This window comes from Rana temporaria, chromosome 2 (assembly GCF_905171775.1).
Source record: "Rana temporaria chromosome 2, aRanTem1.1, whole genome shotgun sequence".
Lineage (NCBI taxonomy): Eukaryota > Metazoa > Chordata > Amphibia > Anura > Ranidae > Rana > Rana temporaria.
The window spans coordinates 68,294,650-68,317,544 of record NC_053490.1 but is presented as its reverse complement, the minus strand read 5'-3'; the positions used below and the strand labels follow the sequence as shown (position 1 = coordinate 68,317,544).

The following is a 22,895-nucleotide window of genomic DNA, read 5'->3' as shown; positions in this document are numbered from 1 at the left end:
CCAGAGGTTCTCAATCGGATTTAAGTCTGGTGACTGCGATGGCCACTCCAAAATGTTCCAGCCTTTAATCTGCAACCATGCTCTAGTGGACTGGGAGGTATGCTTGGGATCATTGTGAAGAGTAATCACCTCTTCTCTTGTCTTCCTGGACCATTCTCTTGACTTCACCATGTTTGTAACCACACCAGTAAATGTCTAGAAGGAGCTGAGTATCACAGTCATTTTAAAGCTGCCTATGGTGCTAATTAGGCTTTATTGCTGCTCCCTGACATACACAGGTGTTTTCAATACCTGATTGAAAACACTTCAATGAACCTCTGTTCTTCAGAGTGGTAGTCTTTAAGGGGTTGAATAATTGTGTAAATAAAGAATTCACAAAATAAACATTTACTACTGTATTACAAAACCAATTGATGTCATTTTAGTTGCATATGGTTCTTTAAGAAGTCCTTGTAGGATTTCATTCTGAATACAATTACAAATGTACACTAAATTCCCTAAAACCCTTTACAGCATTGGGGGGTTGAATAATTTTGAACACAACTGTAGAAAGAGAACATGTTCTCTTTTTTTCCGATGAAAAAGATTTCTATCGTAAATTCCAGCTTAAACTATTTATATTTAATGTTTTTTTTTTATATATTCATTTACCACTTACACTATAGCTGTGAGTAAATTGGCGCGGAATTTTTCACTAATCGTAAATTCCATTCGCCTGTATGGAACTCTGACGGAGAAAAAAACACGCATGCTCGGAAGCATTGAACTTCATTTTTCTCGGCTCGTCGTAGTGTTGTACGTCACCACGTTTTGGACGGTCGGAATTTGGTGTGACAGTGTGTATGCAAGATAGCTTGAACGGAATTCTGTCAGAAAAATCCATCAGAGTTTATCCTGACGGAAATTCCGACCGTGTGTATGGGGCATAAGAGTTTGAGGAGTGTAGCATTGTGTGTAACCTCTTAGACAGGGAGATTTTGAGCTTACAAGATTGCTTCTCTCTATTGTTTCTGCAGTGAAGAGCCTAATTTTTTTTAATTTCTTTTCATGTGGTTTTGCTCACTTTTTGCTGATAATATGCTATTACCTGGCATTTGCCCTTTTCCCCATTAGAAGTAAGTAATGCATTCTCGTAAATTCCTACCATGACAAAAAGATTTTGACAAAAACCATGGATCATGTACTGTTGCTGTAGGTGAAATAAAGTATAACAAATGTTCTTTATTGCAGTTTTGGATCAACTAGGAACTAGAGAGGATTATGTAATAAATGGAACAGAAGATGAAGTTGCATTGGACCAGAAGACCAGCGATACAAACAATCAGCCCTCAACCACCGCTACTTCAAGAACATGCCGTATTCTGTAGACAATTCACATTTTTACCAGCATCTGTTTGATAATATACAGTAGATTCATGAAACACTTCTCTTCTCTTCTCTATAAGTGCAATATATATTTTGACTGAAAGCTATTTTAGAAAAACTAGTACAAAAATAGTCACTGTGTAATCACTACTGTAAGAAAAAAATTCACTATTTTCCAGCTAGTAAACATTTCTCTACATTGTAATTCCTTGAATTTTATACTCTAACCCAGTGGTCTCCAAACTGCAGCCTGTGGGCCAAATGTGGCCCTTTGCTTTGCTTTATTAGGGCCTTGGGGCACTATTCCTCTTACTGATGCCAACAAGGGGGCACCATTCCTTCTACTGACACCAACAGTGGGAAACCATTCCTCACCTGACACCAACAATTGGGCATTTTTCCTTCCACTGACACCAATAATGGGACACTATTCCTCTCAGACACAAGCAATGGGGCATAATTCCTCTCACTAATATGAACAAATAGGCACTATTTCGCCTGTTAATACCAATGATGTGTCACTATCCCTCCTTCTATTGGCTACAGGCACTATGTCTTTTTTTACACCCACTGATGCTGGTTAATTTTTTTTTTTTTTTATACCAAACCCATAGCAAACTGACATGGTACAGTGCAACATATACACAAAACAACAACATAGTAGAATCACGTCTAAGGCCCCGTACACACGACCGAACATGTCCGCTGAAACTGGTCCGCAGACCAGTTTCAGCGGACATGTTCGGTCGTCTGTACGTCAGACCGGACAATTTTCCGACGGATCGGACAGGTTTCCAGTGGACAAATGTTTCTTAGCATGCTAAGAAACATGTCCGCTGGAAGCTTGTCCGTCGGACATGTTCGGTCGTCTGTACAGACTCACCGTACATGTCCGCTCGGCCGAAAGCCCTCGCATGCGTCGAAGTGATTCGACTCATGCATGGAAGCATTGACCTTCCAGGGCCGCGCACATCGCCGCGTCACCGCGTATCGTGTCCGCGCGGATTTCTGTCTGATGGTGTGTACAACCATCAGACAGAAATCTCGAGCGGACATGTCCGCTGAAAACGGTCCGGCGGACCGTTTTCAGCGGACAGTCCATCGTGTGTACGAGGCCTAACAGAACAACCATTGCAGATGAGGGAGCAATTTTTACTTCTGCTGGCCCCCCTAAAGTCTGAAGGACAGTAAACCGGCCCATTGTTTAAGTTTGGAGACCCCTGCTCTAACAGATAGGCTTCAGAGACATCTGCTCCTCTAGATGTTAATAAGCTGCCCAGTGACATTATCTATTATCTCATTATTGTGATTTGCAGCTCTGAACCTGTGTCGGCACTCAAAAAATATAAAACCAGACGATCAGCCAGAATTTCGAAGTAATTACCAGTATTTCTGGCTTTAGTTATGCATTTTATGCACATGTTAGCACTATATGTACTGTCCAATCATATGACAACTTCTAGTTTCAAACTACAATAAAGTGATTTACTGTGTATTTTCAATAATTGTTATTTTTTTTTTTGTCACTCTTTTTGTGTTCTAGACTGAATGGGGAAGGGTCAGACGTGATTAGGGTTTGGTTGTCTATGTCCCCCATAAGGAGTTTTACTCAACTAAAAGGTTTCTGTTTTTATGCTAACAGACCAGTTAGCCTTACATCAGCATCCTAACATCAATAGTATGCAAGTTCTTGGAGGGGATGATAAGGGACTATATACAAGATTTTAGTAATGACAACGGTATCATTAGCAGTAATCAGCATGGATTCATGAAGAATCATTCTTGCCAAACCAATCTATTAACCTTCTATGAGGAGGTGAGTTGACTTCTATATAAAGGAAGTCCCATAGACGTGGTGTATGTGGACTTTTCAAAAGCATTTGATACAGTTCCCCATAAATGTTTACTGTACAAAGTAAGGCCCGTTTTCATGGACCATAGGGTGAGTACATGGATTGAAAACGGACAACAAGGGCGAGTTTAGAGGGTGGTGATAAATGGGGAGTCCTTGGAATGGTCGGGGTTGGTAGTAGGGTCCCCCAGGGTTCTGTCCTGGGACCAATCCTATTTAATTTATTTATAAACGATCTGGAGGATGGGGTAAACAGCTCAAGCTCTGTATTTGCAGATGACACTAGGCAGGGAAATAACTTCTCCACAGGATGTGGAAACTGTGCAAGAAGATCTGAACAAATTATTGGGGTGGGCAACTACATGGCAAATGAGGTTTGGAGGAAATTAGTTATGAAGAAAGGTTACGAGCACTGAACTTATTCTCTTTGGAGAAGAGACGACCAGGAGACAGGACTTCCTATTACAGATGGCACTGAGTAAACAGGAGATTCTCCTGTATGTAATTTGACAGCACTCCTTCCCCCCTCCGAGGCAGCGCCGATAAATACAGTATATATATTTTGTGGCCCTGGGGGCCACAAAAGATATATATCCAAATTACTAGGGGGCCACATTAAACTGGAACGGGGGCCACAATTGGCCCGCGGGCCGGACTTTGGACATGCCTGTGTTATAGCGTCTACAAACTATGAGGTATATTTATGGCATTTTTATTACACCCAGCAGGCATCCCTGCTGTCCATCTCCTCAGCTCTCGCCCAGCTGCACACCATGATCAGCACGCTGACTGCAGCAGTCTCTGACGTGCAAACAAGAGTATGACTCCTAGAGGTGAGCCCAGCGGTGACCTTCCGAGATGTGGTTGCATCGCCCGTCTTGGCACTACCACCCACAGGTACACTGGACACTAGTTCCACTATTTTCCCTGCCGGCATCAGTAAGGACATCCTGGAGGGAAAGGATGTTAACCTGGCCTCCCTGCTCATCTCGGTCCACAATCTGGCCGAGAATAAATCCTACAGCTGGGGGCACTTGTTCGTGGTTCTGAAGGCCAAAGACCCCAGGCTCAATCGCAGACTGTCGATCACCGGGTTTGTGCTGGCTTTCAGCATGTATAGGGAAGTGTTGTGCTCGGCCAACCCCGGCAGGAGGAAAGAGATAGATTTGTACCGCCATAGTGTGGTTGACATAGGATACAAATACGGAGGCTCTGCGTTTTACGGCTACCACCACTCGAATTGGAGCATCATGGACACTGAGCTGTTCTGTCGCCACTTCTCCTCCATGCACACAGCAAACTGGTGCTCTAATATGGACGCCAGACGCAGCAGCTCAGGTCTGGGGACACACCTGGGTGGGGCAGACCGTGGTCTTCTCCACGGACAACTTAGCCACGGCTGAGATTGTCAACAAAGGCAGGTCCAAGTCCCTGGCCATCATGTTCTTCCTACGGAGGATGGTGCAGCTGTCCCTTCACTACAATTTCAATGTGCACTGTACTTACATACCTGGCAAGTGCAATCTCGCAGCAGATGCACTATCCCATCTCAATTTTCCTTTGTATTCAGTTGGAGGGCTCCGACCATAAATTAGAAGGCAGGTATGGTGGCCTGAATTTATGGGAGGAGCCCGGGCGAGGGTGGGTATTTAAGCAGCCCACTAACCTTTGTTCTTTGTCGGATCAAGTGCGCATTACCCTCCCTCTCATCACCTTTACAGGACACTTCCTTCTTATCCCTCTTCTACAATCAACCAATTGGGCATACCCAAAGATATCTCGGGTATGCCCCCTTTTTGGTGTACCAGCCAGCTGACCAGGGCACACCTCAGGTCTATGTTATGTTGTGAGTCTTGTGATGTCTTTATGTGGTTTCACGTCTATCTTGGTTGGAGGGCTCCGACCATAGATGCAAGTTATACCGTCGCAAGTGGCTAAAGAAATGTTTTGATCACTTTTATTGCTGTCAAAAGGAATGTAAACATCCCTTGTGACAGCAATAGCAGTGACAGGCACTCTTTATGGAGAGATTGGGGGTCTATTAGATACCCCCATCTCTGCTTTGGGCTCCAATACAGCCGATCAGACACAGATTGGTCCGATCGGTTACTTCACTGGCTGCAATGGGGCCAGTAAACAAAGAGCCGGAAACAAACAGCTTCAGTTCCTCTCACGGCCGTATCGATAATGGTCTTCTCGATCACCTGTAAAAGTATTCCAGTGGCTGCTTAGCTTACTAAGACTACTTTTACATGAAAAAGAATTGCTGGGGCTTAAAAAATGACATCGGGGTCATGGTTGTAGCCTCAACCATGATCCCGGTACAACTGCTTCTCTACCATGATGTGTAAATATACTGTGGCTCGTAGGGAAGCAGTTAAAAAATAACTCCAGTATTTTTGCTTGTATACGATTTGGTGACAGAAGTCAACAGAGTTGAAAGCATTTGTTACCCCAGAACTTCATGTCCCTGATATGTGGCTGTTGTACCATGTACTTTGTATAAGAAAGTATCCTGTTCTCTTTGTATTGCTTCCTTTGTGTGAAATCCCTGGTGTTCCTGACAGTCCCTCTGCTTTCCTAATAAAAAAAAAAATGATCGCACTAAGCAGGAGAGCACACCATGGTCAGTTCTCCATGCTGGAAACTCAAGTATGTTCTCCCCCAATGATCAGACTTGTCCTGACACGCTCCGTTGCAGAGCCATTCACTGGGAAGCTCAGTGTCCTACTGCTTCTCTTGCCCCCAGCTAATATGCAGCTGAGAACCGAGGGAATGTGATCACTTATAAAAAAAGGTATTTATAATGATTTTTCTATATCTATACACACATGATTTGCCTTTCTTTTCTATATTAAATTGAATAGACTGTTTTACAAGGTGATCCTTTACCATCACTTTAACCTCATTCACTCTAGTGAACAGTTGATTTGCCTTTAGTAAATCAACACCAATATCTCACCCATCTAATATCCAGTCCCAATTAGATGGGGAAGTTGGGTGCATATCATTTACATGGCTATAGCCATCAGAAAATCTGAAGATATTTAGTTTGTATATGTGAAACTATAGATTCAGTAAAGGGTGCTTTCTGTGCATAAGCAACGTGCCTAAAGTATATTATCTGCTTATGCATGAAGAAATAAGTAGTGTCACGTGAAGTTTTCTTTTACCAGTCATCCATTAATGAGTGATTAACTACACCTGTCACTAGGATAACCCTTATTAAACTGACCCCGTGACAAACATGAAGGGATCTCGTAGTGCACATACCCGTCTTCCTAAGCACCTTCACATTTTCAAATAGAAATATATAAAAACCATAAAGCAAAAAACGGAGATCTGGCGTTCTGTCTTCCATACCTTCTTGTTGGCTACCCATCACGGACTGTCAAATACAAAACAGTGAATGGGCCAGCTTTCAACACTACTAGTCCCATGAAAAATATGAAAGTACCATGGGGAGTTTTACCACTATCCTAAAAGTTTTTACTTATTCATAATGACTAAAAACATTGAACTCTAAGGCTAGGCTAGCCACATATGGCGATTCAGTTCGCATGTGCCACGCTATATAAGTTTTTCATTCATTCATTCATATGCATAGATAGATTCCTCCATCCACACCATGCCCAACACCAAGTGTTTTGTTGGTTTTTGTATTTAAACAACACCAACAACTGTGGCTGCCTGGATACCAAAACAGTGACTGCCTCTGATAGGATGCAGGCATTATTCGGCTTACATTTTTTCACCGGGCTCAGTGTATTTTTAAATCAACATTTGTTGAGCAAGGTAGAAACCTTTGACCGTCCACAGTTGAATGTTGGATGATTCAGCTGAAATCAGCCAAATTTGAGCAGTGTATGGCCAGCTCAAGGGTTCCATTTTAAAAGCAACCGTTTCTCCTTCAGTCAAAGGGTTCTCTCAGACCCAGAGGACGTCCTGGGACGTCCTCGGCTTTGTGCGGTGATATCTGAATGATGCCTGCAGCTGCAGGCATCATTCAGATATCGCCGTCTTCAGCCGGCGATTCTGTGCACCAGAAGAATGATCAAAGCGGCGGTTCCACCACTCGATCGATCGTCTAGGCAGCGGGAGGGGACGTCCCCCCCCTCCCGCCGCCATCCGGTGCTTCTCCGGGCTCTCCCGTGCCATCGGGGGCCGGAGAGCGAATCGGCCGGCGCTCGTTGGTGAACCATAGAGATGACTGGTGACCAGACGGTCACAGTCATCTCTATGACCGTCGGAGGTCCGGGCGCGACGTTATTACGTCACGCCCAGTACCCGAAAGTAAACAAAGCCGCTATCGCGGCTGTCGGCATGTAATCGGTGATTTGTTTTTCACCGATTTCATGCTTGTAAGCCTGTAGGAGAGATGTGGGGTCTTATTGACCCCACATCTCTCCATAAAGAGGACCTGTCACAGTGATTCGTATTACAAGGGATGTTTACATTCCTTGTAATAGGAATAAAAGTGATAAAAAAAAATGTAAAAAAAAAAAGTGTAAAAATAAAAAAATTAAGTAAAAATAAAAAAATAATAATAATAAGAAAAAAAAATTAAAAACGCCCCTGTCCCGGTCGCTCGCGTGAAGAAGCGAACGCACATGCAAGTCCCACCCACATATGTAAACACCGTTCAAACCTCACATGTGAGGTATCATCGCGTGCGTTAGAGCGCGTGCAACAATTCTAGCACTAGACCTCTGTAACTCAAAAATAGTAACCTGTAAAAAAAATTAAAGCGTCGCCTATGGAGATTTTTAAGTACCGAAGTTTGAAAAATTATTGCGCAAATACCGTGGGAGAAAAAAAAGTTACAATGACTGCCATTTTATTCCCTAGGGTGTCTGCTAAAAAAAATATATAATGTTTTGATGTTTGTGATTTTTACATAAAGGAGAAAAGTGCCAAAATAGGCCCGGTAACAAAGTGGTTAAGCAGAGGGATGCCTAACACACATTAGACTCTACATTGTGGCCTGCATTTTATGAGTGGGCTTTAAAATGCAGGCTGCAAGAATATGGATTCAGCTTTTTTCAGCAAGGCGGAGTACAATTAAATGATTAGACATGCTCTATAATGAGCTAGCAAGCAATTTATCCCTGAGTGGTCACACCTTTTCCTTCAAGGCAACAGGTGATAATTGCCTATGTGGACACAGGGAATATGGCAATCCCCATGAGCCTCTAAATTTCACACCTCACTATCAACAGAGCTGAGCCTAAATAATCCCTAGATGTAAATGCTGCTTGGGATAGAAAACATTAACAATTTTATGAAAACCAGAGGCAGCACTTCAGGCCTTGGTCACAGTTGATCTGTGGTAACCAGTCATTCAGTTGTGGTGGGACTCTTGTATGCTCTACTTGCTTAAATGTCCCCCTGCTTAAATGTCCTCCAGGTGGGTAGTACTTAGATTATGGATTTATATGCTTGACATGGTAATTAGAACAGATAAAGAAGAATCATTGCAGATTTTAGAAAACCTGTTTTTTAGATGTTATTATAGTCTCAGTCTCAATAGGTAAATGTATGCAAAAGTTCACATACAAATGCACAATCAGATCTGTGCCATTATAATCAATTTAAAGATAAGAATGAAAGCAGTTATAGTAGTGGACTATAATGGCACATGATTAATGAATTTTAGTATTAAAAGTGTGAATAGTTTTAGTGAACTATGCTACAAGAAGGATTTTTACATATATTTTTGTGTTTGTTGTCACGTCCTCTTGGTATCTTGGACTGAATCTATGATCACACAGGATCTTTTGCAATTCTACAACCTTAATAAATTTCCTTTATTTACAAATGCCTCTACAGCCTTCAGAATAAACTTACCTCAGTACAGCACTAGGAAGACCCTCTTCATTTCTCAACTTTACTTGCACAATGGCACCGTTGTCCCTCCAGGGAAAAGGAAACACGTTCACCCAAATTGCATAAAGGCGGTCCTCCAGGCCTCCCCCTTCAGTTTTCACAAGAACCGCTGGAAGGCTCTGAAAGACATAACACACTGGCACAATGTCAGTATACGTCGCCAACACCAGTCAAAATAACACTGGGTGGGAAACCAGGATGTCCTGAAAGACTCCTAGAAAAAAAGAGTTACCCGTAAGTCCAACTCTGGTTTTTTACTTTTGTCTTCCAAGACAGCCTCTGAGATAATAAGCAAGAAATGTACTCGGTCAGGGCGGGACTACTCCCTGGAGGACCTTTCGTCTGAATGTCTGCTCCTTATCGGACAACAAATCCAGACAGTAATGCTTTGTGAATGTGGAGTAGCTGGATGATGTTGCCACTCTGCAGATATCCTCAGGAGTGGCAATGGCCCTCTCTGCCCATGAAGCGGAGACAGCCCTGGTTGAATGTGCCTTAACTAGGGGCACTTGCCTTCCTGCCAAGCCATATGCCTCCATAAAGGGTCATTCTAATCCATCTTGCAATAGAAAATTTTGACGCACGACATCCCTTGCGTGCCCCCACAAAATTAACAAATAAAAGATTCTGACTTCCTGAAGCTTACTGATCTCTAGATAAGCCAACAAGCTTCTCCTAATCTAAAGGTTTCCTCCTCATCTACTTCAGAGGTGGGAAAAAAATGTTGGCAAGATAATGTCCTGCGTTCTGTGAAATGCAGAAGATACTTTAGGGAGGAAACTAGGATCTGTTTGAGCACAACCCTCTACTCCATAATTAACAAAAATGGCTTTCAAATCAAGAGCGCCTGCAACTGACTCCCCCTTCTGGCTAAAGTGATTGCTATCACAAAAAAAGTACCACACACTTAACCTATGATTTCTCCAGGGGTTCAAAGGGACTACCTGTAAGCGACAAGGACAGATCCCAGGTGGGGCAGGCCCAAACCTTCACTGTCCTGGACCTAGAGAGGGCCTTGAAGAAGTTCTTAACAAATCGATCTTGCTGTAGTGAGACTTGAAGAAAAACACTCAAGGCGGTGGCCTGCACCTATAGCCTGCTGATAGAAAGGCCTAACTCTACACCTGCCTGGAAAAAATCCAGTAATGCAGGAATCCCTGGTTGTTTCAGCCCAGGAATGGAACCTTCTCCAGACTTTGGTACAAATGGCCCTGGTTATTGGCTTGTGGCAGTTTAGAAGGGTCTTAATCAATCTCTGAGGAACAGCTGTTAAGGGCCCAGGGGTTCTCAGATACCACGCTGTTAGTCTGAGGGTCTCTACCCGTGGGTGCCCGATAGGACCCCGAGTGACAAGATCCTCCCTCACCGGGAGTGGCAACTGAGTATATATGGCGAGCCTCCTTAGGTTGGCAAACCAGGCTCTCTTCGGCCAAAACTGAGTTATCAGAATGAGGTCTGTCGCTTAGGTCAAAAACTTCTGGAGAACGGCAGCTATTAGTCTCACTGGGGGAAAGGCATAGCAAAGGCTGAATCGCCATGCAATGGCAAAAGTGTCTATTCCTCTGGCTCGATCCAGTGGATGGAGGGAGAAGAACTGTATGACCTTCTTGTTGCTCTCTGAGGCAAAGAGGTCTACCTTTCGGCCTTCCCCAAGACCTCATGATCCCCTCGAACACATCCATGTCGAGAGACTATTCATCCTGTCTTATTCGCTGGCAGATGAGAAAATCCGCCAGCGAATTCTGCGCTTCTTTTAAATGAATGGCAGCCAACGAAGCCTGCTATAAACTGCAGGACAGAGCTCCTGTTCCCCACCTGCTTGTTTATATATGTGACAGCCGCTGCATTGTCTGGCCGCACCTGCAGATGCTGCCCCCATATCTGAAACGGGAATGTCTCTATAACTCTCTGAATCGCCAGGAACTCCCTCCGATTTGAGGTCCATCTGGCTTCCACTGGAGACAAAGTTCCCTGAGCTAAAGCTTCCTGTAAGTGGGCACCCCAGCCAAAAGAACTGGCGTCCGTTTACATCACTAATGCTGATGGTCTCGACCATAGAAGGCCCCTGTCCAGATTACGACAGGCCTGCTACCACCACAGCGCCCTCTTAAATTTGGTTGGTAGGGGCATAGGCTGTTCTAAGCTCTGCTGGTCGCCATCCCAACAAAGTAGCATGCGACCCTGTAGTGGACGCTGGTGAAGTCTAGCCCAGGGGACTGCTGGGAAACAGGACGTCATCAAACCTATCACCCTCATGACCTCTCTGATCTGGGCTTCTTGATTGGTTTGAAGCCATGCCACTGCCTGCTCGATCTTCTCAAGCTTTGCTGCAGGGAGAAAGACTTTCATCTCTATTGAGGAGATTCTGTACCCCAACACTGCACCTCCTGTGTTGGGACTTGTCCCAGTTAATAAACCAACCGAGGGACTGCAGGAAATCCTGTGCTTCTTTTCTTGCAAGTCCTCCTCCAGTTGCCGAAAGGATTGGGCAACAAACAGCAGATCGTCCAGGTAGGGGATTACAGTAATGGCCTTGATTCTTAACAGGGCTAAAGCCTCTGCCAGGACTTTCATAAAAATCCTCGGAGAGGGTGCTAGTCCGAATGGAAGTGCCAAAACTGAAAATGAAGAACTTTTGAATCTAGCCAGCCTGAGAAACTTCTGAAAAACCTGATGTATTGGGATATGCAGGTATGCATCCCTGAGATCGATTGTTGCCACATAGGAAACAGGAGATTTGTTATTATGAAAATGGACTCCATTCTGAAGCGCTTGTACTTCACAAACCTGTTTAGAGGCCGGAGATTGAGTATTAACCTGAACTTGCCTGATGGCGTTCTGACCACGAACACATGGGAATATACTCCCTGGCAGCGTTCCTTCTGAGGCACCTGCTGATCCACTAGCTCCCCTAACAGAAGACTCAGAGCCTTTGCTTTTTCCCAATCTCTGGGTAAAGGTGACCAGAAAGCTGGAAAGGGGAATTGAATGCCAACTTGTAGCCATTATCCATTATGTCTAATATGAATGGACTTGAAGTTGCCATGGTCCATTGTGGAAGGAAGTCCCCCAGTCTCCCTCCCACCGGGATGCAGGAGTCACTGGGGCTTCATTGTGGCTTGAGGAAGATTGAATAAGATTCCTCCTCTTCCTTGCCTTTTGTGCCCTACCCAGTGCTTTTTAGGGTGGCCATCTCTCTCCCGTTGGCCCTGCAGCCTGGGGCCTTGAAAAAAACGTTTAGTCTGCCTTTTTCTTGTTTTCTGGGGAAAATAAATAAATAAATATCCCGAGTTAGCTCCAGTGCCTCCTGGAGACTAGGTCCAAACAGGTGATCACCTGAAAAAGGTAATCCACAAAGTTTGTTTCAATGGTTCGTCACCCGTCCAAGCTTTCAACCACACAGTCCTTCTTGCGGCATTCACCAGTGCTGCTGACCTAGCTGCCAACTTCACAGATTCTGCCGAGGCAATCTGCCAAAAAACCAACTGCCTTAAATAACAATGGAATATATTTAAGTTGTTGCGGCTTGGACGTGCCTGCCTGTGAGACTGTGTTAACCAACACTCCAAGTTTCTGGCAATGCATGTAGCTGCTAGGGCTGGCTTTAAACCAATAGACAAAGCCCTTTTTAACAGCACATCCCCACTTTTGTCCATGGGGTCCCCAAGTGACCCCAGGTCATCAAAAGCCAAATCGGTCTTTTTAGAGACCTTGGCCAGCAGTGCAGCCAACTTGGGAACTTTTTTTTTCCAAGGATGGGCCGCATCCTTTTCGAAAGGGAATCTACGCTTAAGGCTGCCTAAGAGGAACTCCAGCAAGATCAACTTCACAAGAGACTTATGTATGGGGAATACCCCGACCTTCTGCGCACTAGACTCTTGGTACATGAGGTTGTGCTTTAAGAGTCATACCGACTCCTCCTGAATCTCCAAGATGTCATAGATCGCCTTGAGTAAGTCCCCCACACCGTCCAGCGACAACCTGTACCTGGACCCCCTGCAGGAATCCTCCTCTCCCTCAGACGCTTAGTCTGCCTGAGAGGAGGCGAGTGACCTGGGTTCCCTCTTCCTGACTAGGTTTAGACAGGGAAGGCCTACTCACTGCCCTGGATAGGGATGTCGAGGGACCCTGCATCCTATCCATCATCCTTTTAAAAACACAGGTATCAAACACAAGTCCCGCGGGCCTCCAGGCCATTTCATGTGGCCCTCGCACCTCTCATGCAGCTGCAGAAGAGCTCCAGCCCTCTTCCAGACCCTTACTTTCTGCTTTCAACCAATGCATTCAGCTTCCTCCCAGCAGCAGCATAAGGAAAGGGGGGTGCACTGTGATGTAAGGTAGAGTGGGGGGACGCAACTTCTAAAGGTGGGGTGACTCTTGACGTCTAATGTAAGGGAAGGGGATGCACTGGATATCTAATCTTACAGATACAACCGGCCCTTTTGAGAACAATCATAATGCTGATTGGGCCCACAATGAAATTGAGTTTGATATCCCTGCTTTAAAAGATTGGAACGTGGATGCAATCTCATCCTTAACGGACGTGTCGTCACAGAATCATCCTTGACCAGACTACCGACACATTCAGGGCAAAGTGGTTTCTCTCAATTGGTGCCTAACTTTGACTCACATACAGCACATTTTCTCCTAAGAGGCTGCATCTGGATCCTGGCAATGGTGGTGCATTCCTCGCAAAAGTGGATGCTGCATTCCTAGCAATGGTGAGGCTACATTCAAGGCAAATGATGGGTCTGCAGATGGGCACTGACCCTTATTTTGCTTCACAGTTCTTTATTTAAAACTACATTTTGTTTTACTGAAACTTCGCTCTTAAAGTGAAGGTGCGGGTTATACGCCAATAAATACGGTATAGCCAAATAACACATCGGAGATCATCTCTTTACACACACACAGCCACAGAGGCAAGAGAATTTTTGTTGGGCAGTGTATTAGTGCTCGAACGAACACATTTAGACCGAATTTTAATGGTTCAAAGAATGTCAGGCAAAATGGTCGGCCCTCACGCATGTTCACGTCATCAAATCTGGCCCTCTTTGAAAAAAGTTTGGACAACCCTGTGTTAGAGGGACATTGGTCCCCTAAGTGCCCACCAGTGCTTCAAATCCGAGCCCATCAGTACTGCTAATCAGTGCCACCTATCAGTACCTCCTCATCAGTGCAGGAGAAAAAATACCCGTTTTTTTTTTATATTTTGTTATAAAATTTAGCAAACCCTTTTTCCCGTTTGTTTAGCAAAAAATAAAAACCCAGTGGTGATAAAATACCACCAAAAGAAAGCTCCATTTGTGTGAAAAAAAAATAAATAAAAATGTTACATGGGTACAGTGTTGTATGACCGTGCAATTGTAATTAAAAGTGTGAGAGCTGGAAATTGGCCTGGGCAGGAAGGGGGTATAAGTGCCCAGTAAGCAAGTGGTTAAAAACATTAAACATTGAGGGTATAAGTGCCCAGTAAGCAAGTGGTTAAAGGTATTAAACATTGAGGGGGGGAGAGACACCCTCTTCCCTGCAAGGTAAAAGGCATAATGTGCTAGTATGCATTGCATACAAATGGTCGGATTATCCGACAAAACCCTGCCATCACACAATTGTTAGAAAATCCGATCGCGTGTACAGGCCTTTAGATGCACTAACAGATTTAGATGAAATCTATCAAATTAAATCTGAACTCTAGCTAAACACTTTTTAAGCAGTTAAATGAATACATAAATTAACCACTTGCCGACTGGCCACAGTACATTTACTGCGGGCGGCCAGCACAGACAGGCTGGATCACGTACAATTTATGAAGAAATTAGATTTTGCGATTGGAAAGGTTTTATAAAAACACAAAAGCAGAAAAACTAAAATGTTGTTTATGTAATAGAAAACCCTTGCCGACTATTTTCAACTGGCGATTTAAAGGGAAGAGAATAAAAAAAAAATTGGCGGCAAGCACAACATCTAACAATTGGTAAATTGCAACAGAATATTTTTTGTTTCTCAGGTTAATCCCGCTTTATACATAATTTACTCTTGGTAATTTCTGAAGCAGCATGGTTTAGCCAAAAATACAGTCCAAATATGTGTTCACTGAAAATGTATTTACTACAAAATTTCCATTATTACAGCATATAAAATACATGCTCTGACAGAGAATTCAAAAATAACAGTTTTTATTTAAATAAAACATCTTTTCTTTCATGTACAGTTCGTGTGCGTCCTTTCCTACATTTCTATTTTGTGCTCTTCCCTTTTGGACTAAAAAAAGAAGATATGTTTTTCATCCCAGTTTTGTCCACTTTAGCCAGAGATTTTTGGGCTGCAGTCATCTTGCTATTGGCCTACAACAAAACAAAATATTAAATTAACTTGGCATACATTTTACATAGCAAACTGCATCTCCTATTCATGCTTGCCAACGCAATGTGTTTTCCTGCACAGGACTGTATGGTATAAAACCATGCGATTTGGTTGCAGCATGTTCTAAAACGTCTGCATGCATGACTTTGGTGTGGATGCGGTGCCATTTGAACAATTCAAAATGAATGTGCTCAAATTGCACCGCACTAAATTGCATGTGAACTGTGCAGGAATGTTTTGCATGTTTCCTGTGCGATTCACAGTGTGAATTTTTCCCCACAAAAAAACATGGTGAACTTACCTGCCTGCTTACCTGAATATTTAGTGTGACCACCTTTTGCCTTCACATCAGCAACAATTCTTCTAGGTACACTTGCACACAGTTTAACCACATGCGGACTGCCCCACACACAAACTGTGGGCAGGCAGGACAGCCGGCCTGTGCCAGATCCCGTACCTAGCATGGGATCTGTCACTTCCAGGTCTGTAGAGCGCGCACCGCGGGCAACCCACTCTCGCTGCGATTGGACACAACGGGAGCCAATCAGCGGGTCCGGCAGACTAGGGCAGCCGAAACCCGATGATCGTTGAGGACACAGGCAGAATGGCAGTCTGCCTATGTAAACAAGGCAGACCGCTGTGCAAAGCATTAACGCTGATCTTTACTTTGCCCAGTCAAAGCACCTCCACCACAGTTAGTAAGCACTCCCATGGCATACATTTAACCCTTTGCTTGCCCCATGATGCTAACCCTTTACCTGACAGTGTCTTTAGTACAGCGACAGTGCATATTTTTTAGCACTGATCACTGTATTAGTGTCACTGGTCCCCAAAAAGTTTTTAAAAAAAAGTGTTCGTTGGGTGTCAAATTTGACTGCTGCAGTATCCCAGTCCTGCTATAAGTCGCTGATCACCACCATTACTAGCAAATAAAAATAAAATATCCCATAATTTGTAGACGCTATAACTTTTGTGCAAATCAATCAATATACGCGTATTGGTATTTTTTTTTACAAAAAATATGTGGCAAAATACACATTGGCCAAAATTGATGAAGAAATTTATTTTTTACATTTATTTTTTTATTGGGTAGATTTTATAGCAGAAAGTGCAAACTATTCAAACTGCTGAGGTGATCAAATACCACCGCCATTTTATTTGGGTACAGGGTCACGCGACCGCGCAATTGCAAGTAATAGCAGCACAGTATCGTATCGCAAAAAATAGGATTTTTGTACTCACCGTAAAATCCATTTCTCTGAGTTCATGGACGGAGACAGCAGCCTTTGACTGTAGGGTTACATCCACTTCCTTCCAGGAGAGTTAGGCAGAAATTTAGCACTTAAAGTGTTAACAACCTTTCTTTAGTGCAGCTCCTCCCAGGGGGCGTGGTTCCCCCGGGTACAACCCACACCCTGCTTTAGCAGCCTCAGTTCGTAACAAGCAGTACAAACAAAGGAGGGGTGGGTGCTGTGTCCGTCCATGAACTCAGAGAAATGGATTTTACGACGAGTACAAAAATCGTATTTTCTCTTCCGTTCATGGACGGACACAGCAGCCTTTGACTGTAGGGACGTCCCCAAGCAGTGTCAAAAAGTTTGAGGGGTGGGAAAAACAACACAGCAAACCAAGCTTTACCCCAAACAAAACCGGAGTTACTCAACGGAGGAACTCCAAACTTAAACTGCCGTCTGTAACACCCTGTGGCCGAAGGAGGCATCAGAAGATGCACTCACATCCACCTTGTAAAACTTTGAGAAAGTGTGGACCGACGACCAGGTCGCTGCCCTACACACCTGCAACACAGAGGCTTGATGACGGAAAGCCCAAGAGGCACCGATCGCCCTGGTCGAATGCGCCGTGACCCGAAAAGGAGGCGCCCGCCCCTTCAGGGCATAGGCCTGAAGCACAATCTGTCGAATCCACCTAGAAATGGTGGCCGACGAGACTGCCAGACCTTTTCTGGGACCAGTCACTTACACAAACAGTGAGTCCGACTTCCGGAATGGAGCCGTCGCCGATAAGTATACTCGAAGAGCCCGAACCACATCCAGGGAATACAAAATGGCCTCCTTCGGGTTCTTCGGCTGAGGACATAAAGATGGAAGAACAATGTCCTCATTAATGTAAAAGGCGAAACGACCTTAGGAAGAAAAGAGGGCTGCGGACGCAGTACCACCTTATCCTGATGGATGACCAAGTAGGGGGCCTTGCAGGACAAGGCCGCCAGTTCAGACACCCATCTGATCGAGGTAATTGCCACCAGAAAATACACCTTTTTGACAGAGTCAACAAAGGGATCTTCCGAATGTCCTCAAAAGGGAGCTTGTTGAAGCACCGAGAGGACCAAATTCAAGTCCCATGGGGGCAGTGGAGGGCGCACCGGAGGGGCCACATGCCGGACCCCCTGTGCAAACGTGCGTATTAAGGAGTGCGCTGCCAAGGGACGCTGAAAGTAAACAGCCAGAGCAGAAATCTGACTCTTGACCGTGCTCAAGGCGAGAGCCTGATCCACTCCCCGCTGTAAGAACAGCAGAATCCGGGACACCACGTATGTACAAGGGTGCCACTTCATCTCCTCACACAGAGATGTAGGCTTTCCACGTACGATGGTAAATCTTACGTGAAGTAGACTTCCGTGCACGTAGCATGGTAGAGATCACAGAGCCCGACAGGCCCCGGTCTTTTAGTACCTGGCTCTCAACAGCCACGCCGTTAAAGCCAGCGACTGTAAAGCAGGATGGAAGATCGGACTCTGCGTCAGGAGAGCGTCTCTCAGGGGTAGATGCCAGGGGACGTCTGCCACCAGACGCACCAGGTCCGCGTACCAGGAGCGGCGAGGCCAATCTGGGGCAATCAGGATTGTTGGAATCCCTTCAGCTTCCACTCTGCGCAGCAGGCGAGGAAGAAGCTTCAGAGGAGGGAAGGCGTTAATCAGGCGATAGCGACCCCAAGGTGCCACCAACGCGTCTGATGCGTCCGCCCACGGGTCCCTTGACCTGGCCACGAACCGTGGCACCTTCCGATTGAGACGGGACGCTAGGAGGTCCACGTCTGGAGTGCCCCATCTTTGGCACAGACCCTGAAACACCTCCGGGTGGAGAGACCACTCCCCTTGATCCAGAGTTGTGCGACTTAGGAAGTCGGCTTGTCAATTCTGTACTCCCAGAATGTGCACGGCCGATAGAGCCGGAACGGACCTTTTGGCCCACCGAAGAATGTGTGCGACCTCCGTCTGTGCAGCTGAGCTCCTTGTGCCTCCCTGATGATTGACGTACGCTACGGCCGTGGCGTTGTCAGACTGGATCCAGACCGGTCGGCCCTGCAGCTCCAGGGACCACCTGGCAAGGCACAGCTTGATTGCTCGGAGCTCCAGAATATTGATCGGTATGCGGGACTCCTTTTGAGTCCAGCGCCCCTGGGCTGACTGGGTGCCCTCAAACGCCCCCCCCCAGCCGGAGAGGCTGGCATCCATCGTGACCACTGTCCAGCGGCACGGCAGAAAAGACTTCCCGTTCCGAAGCACCGGAGATGTCAGCCACCACACCAGGGAAGACTTGACCAGATGGCCCAACTAGTCTGGTAATCCAGAGAAGACGGGAGCTTGTCCCAACGTGACAGAATCTCCTTCTGTAGCTCCCTGGTGTGGAATTGGGCATACAGGACCGCCTCGAAAGAGGCCACCATCAGACCCAGAACTCTCAAGCAGAATCGAAGAGATGACCACTTCTGGGTCGACAACTGCTTCACTGCAGATTGCAGGGTCTTCAGTTTCTCCGTCGGGAGGAACACTCTTGCCTCCGCGAAGTATTCCAGTCTCTGGGACGGAACTAACACTGACTTCTGGATATTCAGAAGCCAGCCGAACTCTTGGAGAGTTTGACACGTGATAGACACGTCCTCCAATTCTGAGCCTGAGGAAGCTCGCAGGAGAAGGTCGTCCAGATATCCCACGATAGCGATCCCTCGCTGTCTCAGCAGGGCTAGTATCGGGCGAGCACCTTGGTGAAAACCCACGGTGCCGAGGCCAAGCCGAACGAGAGGGCCACAAATTGAAAGTGATCCTCCCCAATCGCAAAGCGCAGAAACCTCTGATGCTTTGCGCATATAGGAACATATAGGTATGCGTCCATGATATCCAAGGACGCTAGGAAGTCCCCCTGATGGAGTGCCGCTATCACCGAGCGAATCGACTCCATCCTGAACTTTTGCACTTTAACAAAGCAATTGAGGGCCTTGAGGTCCAGGATAGGGTGGACCCCATCCTTCTTGGGGACCACGAACAGATTGGAGTAAAACCCCTGAAACCGTTCCAACGAGGGAACTGGTACAATCACCCCCCTGTCCAGTAGATCCCTGACAGGGCCTGCCGGCGAACTGGAGGAAGCTGGAGGTTGGAAGGAAAAAATCTGTTTGGAGGACAAGAGAGAAATTCTATCTTGTACCCCAAGGCAACCACTTCGCAAACCCAATGGTCGGAGAGAAGAGACCTCCACCGAGCCGCGAAGCCGAGACCCGGGCAGACCTTCATGTGGAAGCAGGTTTGTCCGCAGGCTTGTTTGGCTTGCGGTACCAGGTGCGCTTCTGCCCCGCAGCGGGGGCCTTAGCGCCTTGCGGATTCTTTCCCGCCGTGCTGGGCACACAAAAAAAAGCTTTGGGGTAGTAAAGCAGGGTCCTTGCTTGCGGCGAGGCTCCTTGCCCTTCCTAGACTGTGGGAGCAGTGTGCTCTTACCACCAGTGGCATCCTTAAAGGGCAAATCCACTAAGGCCTTTTTAGAGGACTGGTCTGCAGACCAGCATTTCAGCCACACAAGGCGGCGCAATACCACCACATAGGCGGAAGCCCTGGAAAGCAAGGGGAGCGTATCCAGGACCGACTCACAGACGAACTTCAGACCCTGAACCAATTGTTCAGCCAGGTCCTTACAGGTCTCGGAAGCATCCTGTTCCTCCAGCTCCTGCAGCAGGAGCTTCGCCCTTTCAGTCAGAGTCTGTGACACCAGAGTCCCGGTCAGAACCGGCCTCACCGCCGAACCCACTGCAGTGAATAGGGAGCGGGCCATAGCCTCCACTCTCCTATCAGCAGGGTCCTTAAATGCAGGAGCCCCTTCCACAGGCAACGTGGTGGCCTTGCTTAATCTGGACACGGAAGGCTCCACAGACGGAGGAGAGACCCACTTTTTTTTAAAAGTCCTCCTCAAAGGGATAATTGTGATGCATTTGCCTATATGTCTCAGTTTAATTCTCCCTGCTTGCCATGTGTGATTCAGTCCTCGGCTAACAGGTTATTGAAGTGCTAATGTCCCCTCACTATTTCTAAAGGTTAATTGATCTATTGTGTTGTGTGAAGGAGATCTGTGTTTAAGTGGCTTGTGTTAATTATTCTGATTGCTCCATTGTGGTAATTATCTCTCTATATGCGGGGTCGAGCAGTCTAGTTAATGTATTCTTTAAAACTAGTAATCAGCGTCACTGATGTCATTGTCTAAAGAAAATGTGTTTTCAGAATCGGCTCCGTCGTGTCTGCCTAATCATCTGTATGGAAGCCCCAGTGTGAGGGGGCGGAGATTTGTCATTGTAACAGTTTTGGAAATTACATATAAGCTCTGTGTTATAGCATTAAACTCTGTCTTGTTCTAGCAGTAAGCCTGGACTCATGTGTGGCTTAATGGGCGATCTCAGGAATATTCCTCCTAGTGGAATATTGGGTGATGTTCTTATGGAAGAAGGGAATCTTTGACGGGGATATCATACCAATACCGTCACAATTGGTTGGCAGCAGAGGGATTTTCCCTTCTACTCTCCTTTACACCCGGATTCCAAGCAGACACTGGAAGAACTACTGGAAGTTCGTGGAAGGATTGCTAGCAACAAAACCAAGCGGGTCATCATAGCAGAATCAATGGAGCTAGACCAGGACGACGGGATTGCAGCAACGCCAGCAGTACAAGAGATGGAGACACCAGTGATTCAGGAGGAGGAATCGCCAGCCAACAAGCTAATGAGAGAGAAGCTAGCATGGTTTGGTCCGAACCCAACGACGGATGTGGTGCTGAAAGTGATGGACCTGTTAGTAAACGCAGAGCTACAGTTAAAACTGGCAGCAGTCCGACAAGCAGCCGCACATTCTCCAAACAGTGAGTACAGCACAGCAGACGCAAGGAAGATTCCGTTTAGCGCTTTTAATGAAAAGGACTGTGAAATTGATAACTACCTGGCAGATTTTGAGAGACAATGTAACCTGCACCGAATAGCTAGAAGAGAGTGGGTTGCAATATTGTCAGGCAAACTGTCAGGCAAAGCTTCTGATGCTTTCCGGACCGTGCCAGATCAGGATATCCATAGCTACGCCCGAGTTAAAGAAGCGCTTCTGGCTCGTTATGCAGTAACCCCAGAGTCCCACCGACAGAAGTTCAGGGACTCGCGCAAAACCACGGAAGACTCTTACGCGGAATGGGCATGCCAGTTATCCCTGTCGGCCTCTAACTGGGTTAACAGCAGCCAGGCCACCACCGCAGAGGACATTTTGCAACCAATGCTTCTGGAGCAATTTTACAATCACATCCAGACGGATGTCAAAGATTGGGTGAGAGATCGCAGGCCCATGACTCTACCAGAGGCCACAAAGTTGGCGGATGAATATGCGGATACTCGCAAGACAAACCAGGTCACACCACGGGTACAACCTCCACGACCAACGGCGCCCTCACACCCACCAGCCGCTAGATACCAACCTCCTAACAGACCGATGACATCTAGCCCTCGCTATCCACGCCAGGAGGACAACGAACAACGCTGCTTCCGGTGCAAACAGCTGGGTCACTTCAAGCAGAATTGCCCCATGAATGACAACACCAGGTCAAATTGGTCTCAACCTGGGTACCGCCCACCAGCAGCAGCCCATTGTGTAGACTCGGCTTGGGATCTCCAGGAGCTGGGTCAGGAAGAACCATTGGGCACCCCTTACGAAGTCCTCACGGTACAATCTGTTATTACGGACAACAGGGAACACCATTGTCAGCTAGTCATGGGCGACAGCCATGAGACGGAGGGGCCCTGGAGGGAGCTGGGCAGAAAGAGGCACCGCCGGCTACCCCCCAAGAAGAAGAGGTCCTGGAAGCCGTATAACAAGCTGACCTGGGAGGATAAGAAGCGACTGGAGGAGAGGGAGTCGCAGCGGGCGTCCCAGATGCGGGCCGAGATGTTCGCCAAGGGCCCACCCGTGGCCCCTTACACCACCACCCAGTTCCTGATGATGAAGGACCACGTGGAGAGCCTGCAGGACATGAGCAAGCAGGAGCTGATCCGTGAGTACATCGAGCTGAAGGAGTGCATAAGCCGCATGGAGGGGGAGAACAACCACCTGAGGTCACAGCAGGCCGACCTCCCCAGGCTCCATGAACTGGAGATGGAGCTGGAGAAGCTCAAA

At 46.4% G+C, this 22,895-nt stretch overlaps 2 protein-coding genes across 3 annotated transcripts in view; one reads left to right on the top strand and one right to left on the bottom strand.

Annotated features, from left to right (window-relative positions):
- The window catches only part of LOC120928211 (guanylate cyclase soluble subunit beta-2-like), a 56,667-nt gene extending 52,047 nt beyond the window's left edge, over positions 1 to 4,620 (top strand). The window contains exons 15-16 of the mRNA XM_040339320.1: positions 1,231 to 1,356; positions 4,115 to 4,620. Of these exons, the coding sequence (XP_040195254.1) occupies positions 1,231 to 1,356; positions 4,115 to 4,620 (632 nt within the window). The remainder of the gene's footprint in view (positions 1 to 1,230; positions 1,357 to 4,114) is intronic.
- Positions 4,621 to 15,188: 10,568 nt separating this feature from the next.
- RNASEH2B (ribonuclease H2 subunit B) overlaps positions 15,189 to 22,895 on the bottom strand; it is a 43,108-nt gene continuing 35,401 nt past the window's right edge. For both annotated transcript variants that reach the window (XM_040340324.1, XM_040340323.1), the window contains one exon: positions 15,189 to 15,447. In XM_040340324.1, coding sequence (XP_040196258.1) covers positions 15,340 to 15,447 — 108 coding nt within the window. In that variant the 3' untranslated portion in view covers positions 15,189 to 15,339. The remainder of the gene's footprint in view (positions 15,448 to 22,895) is intronic.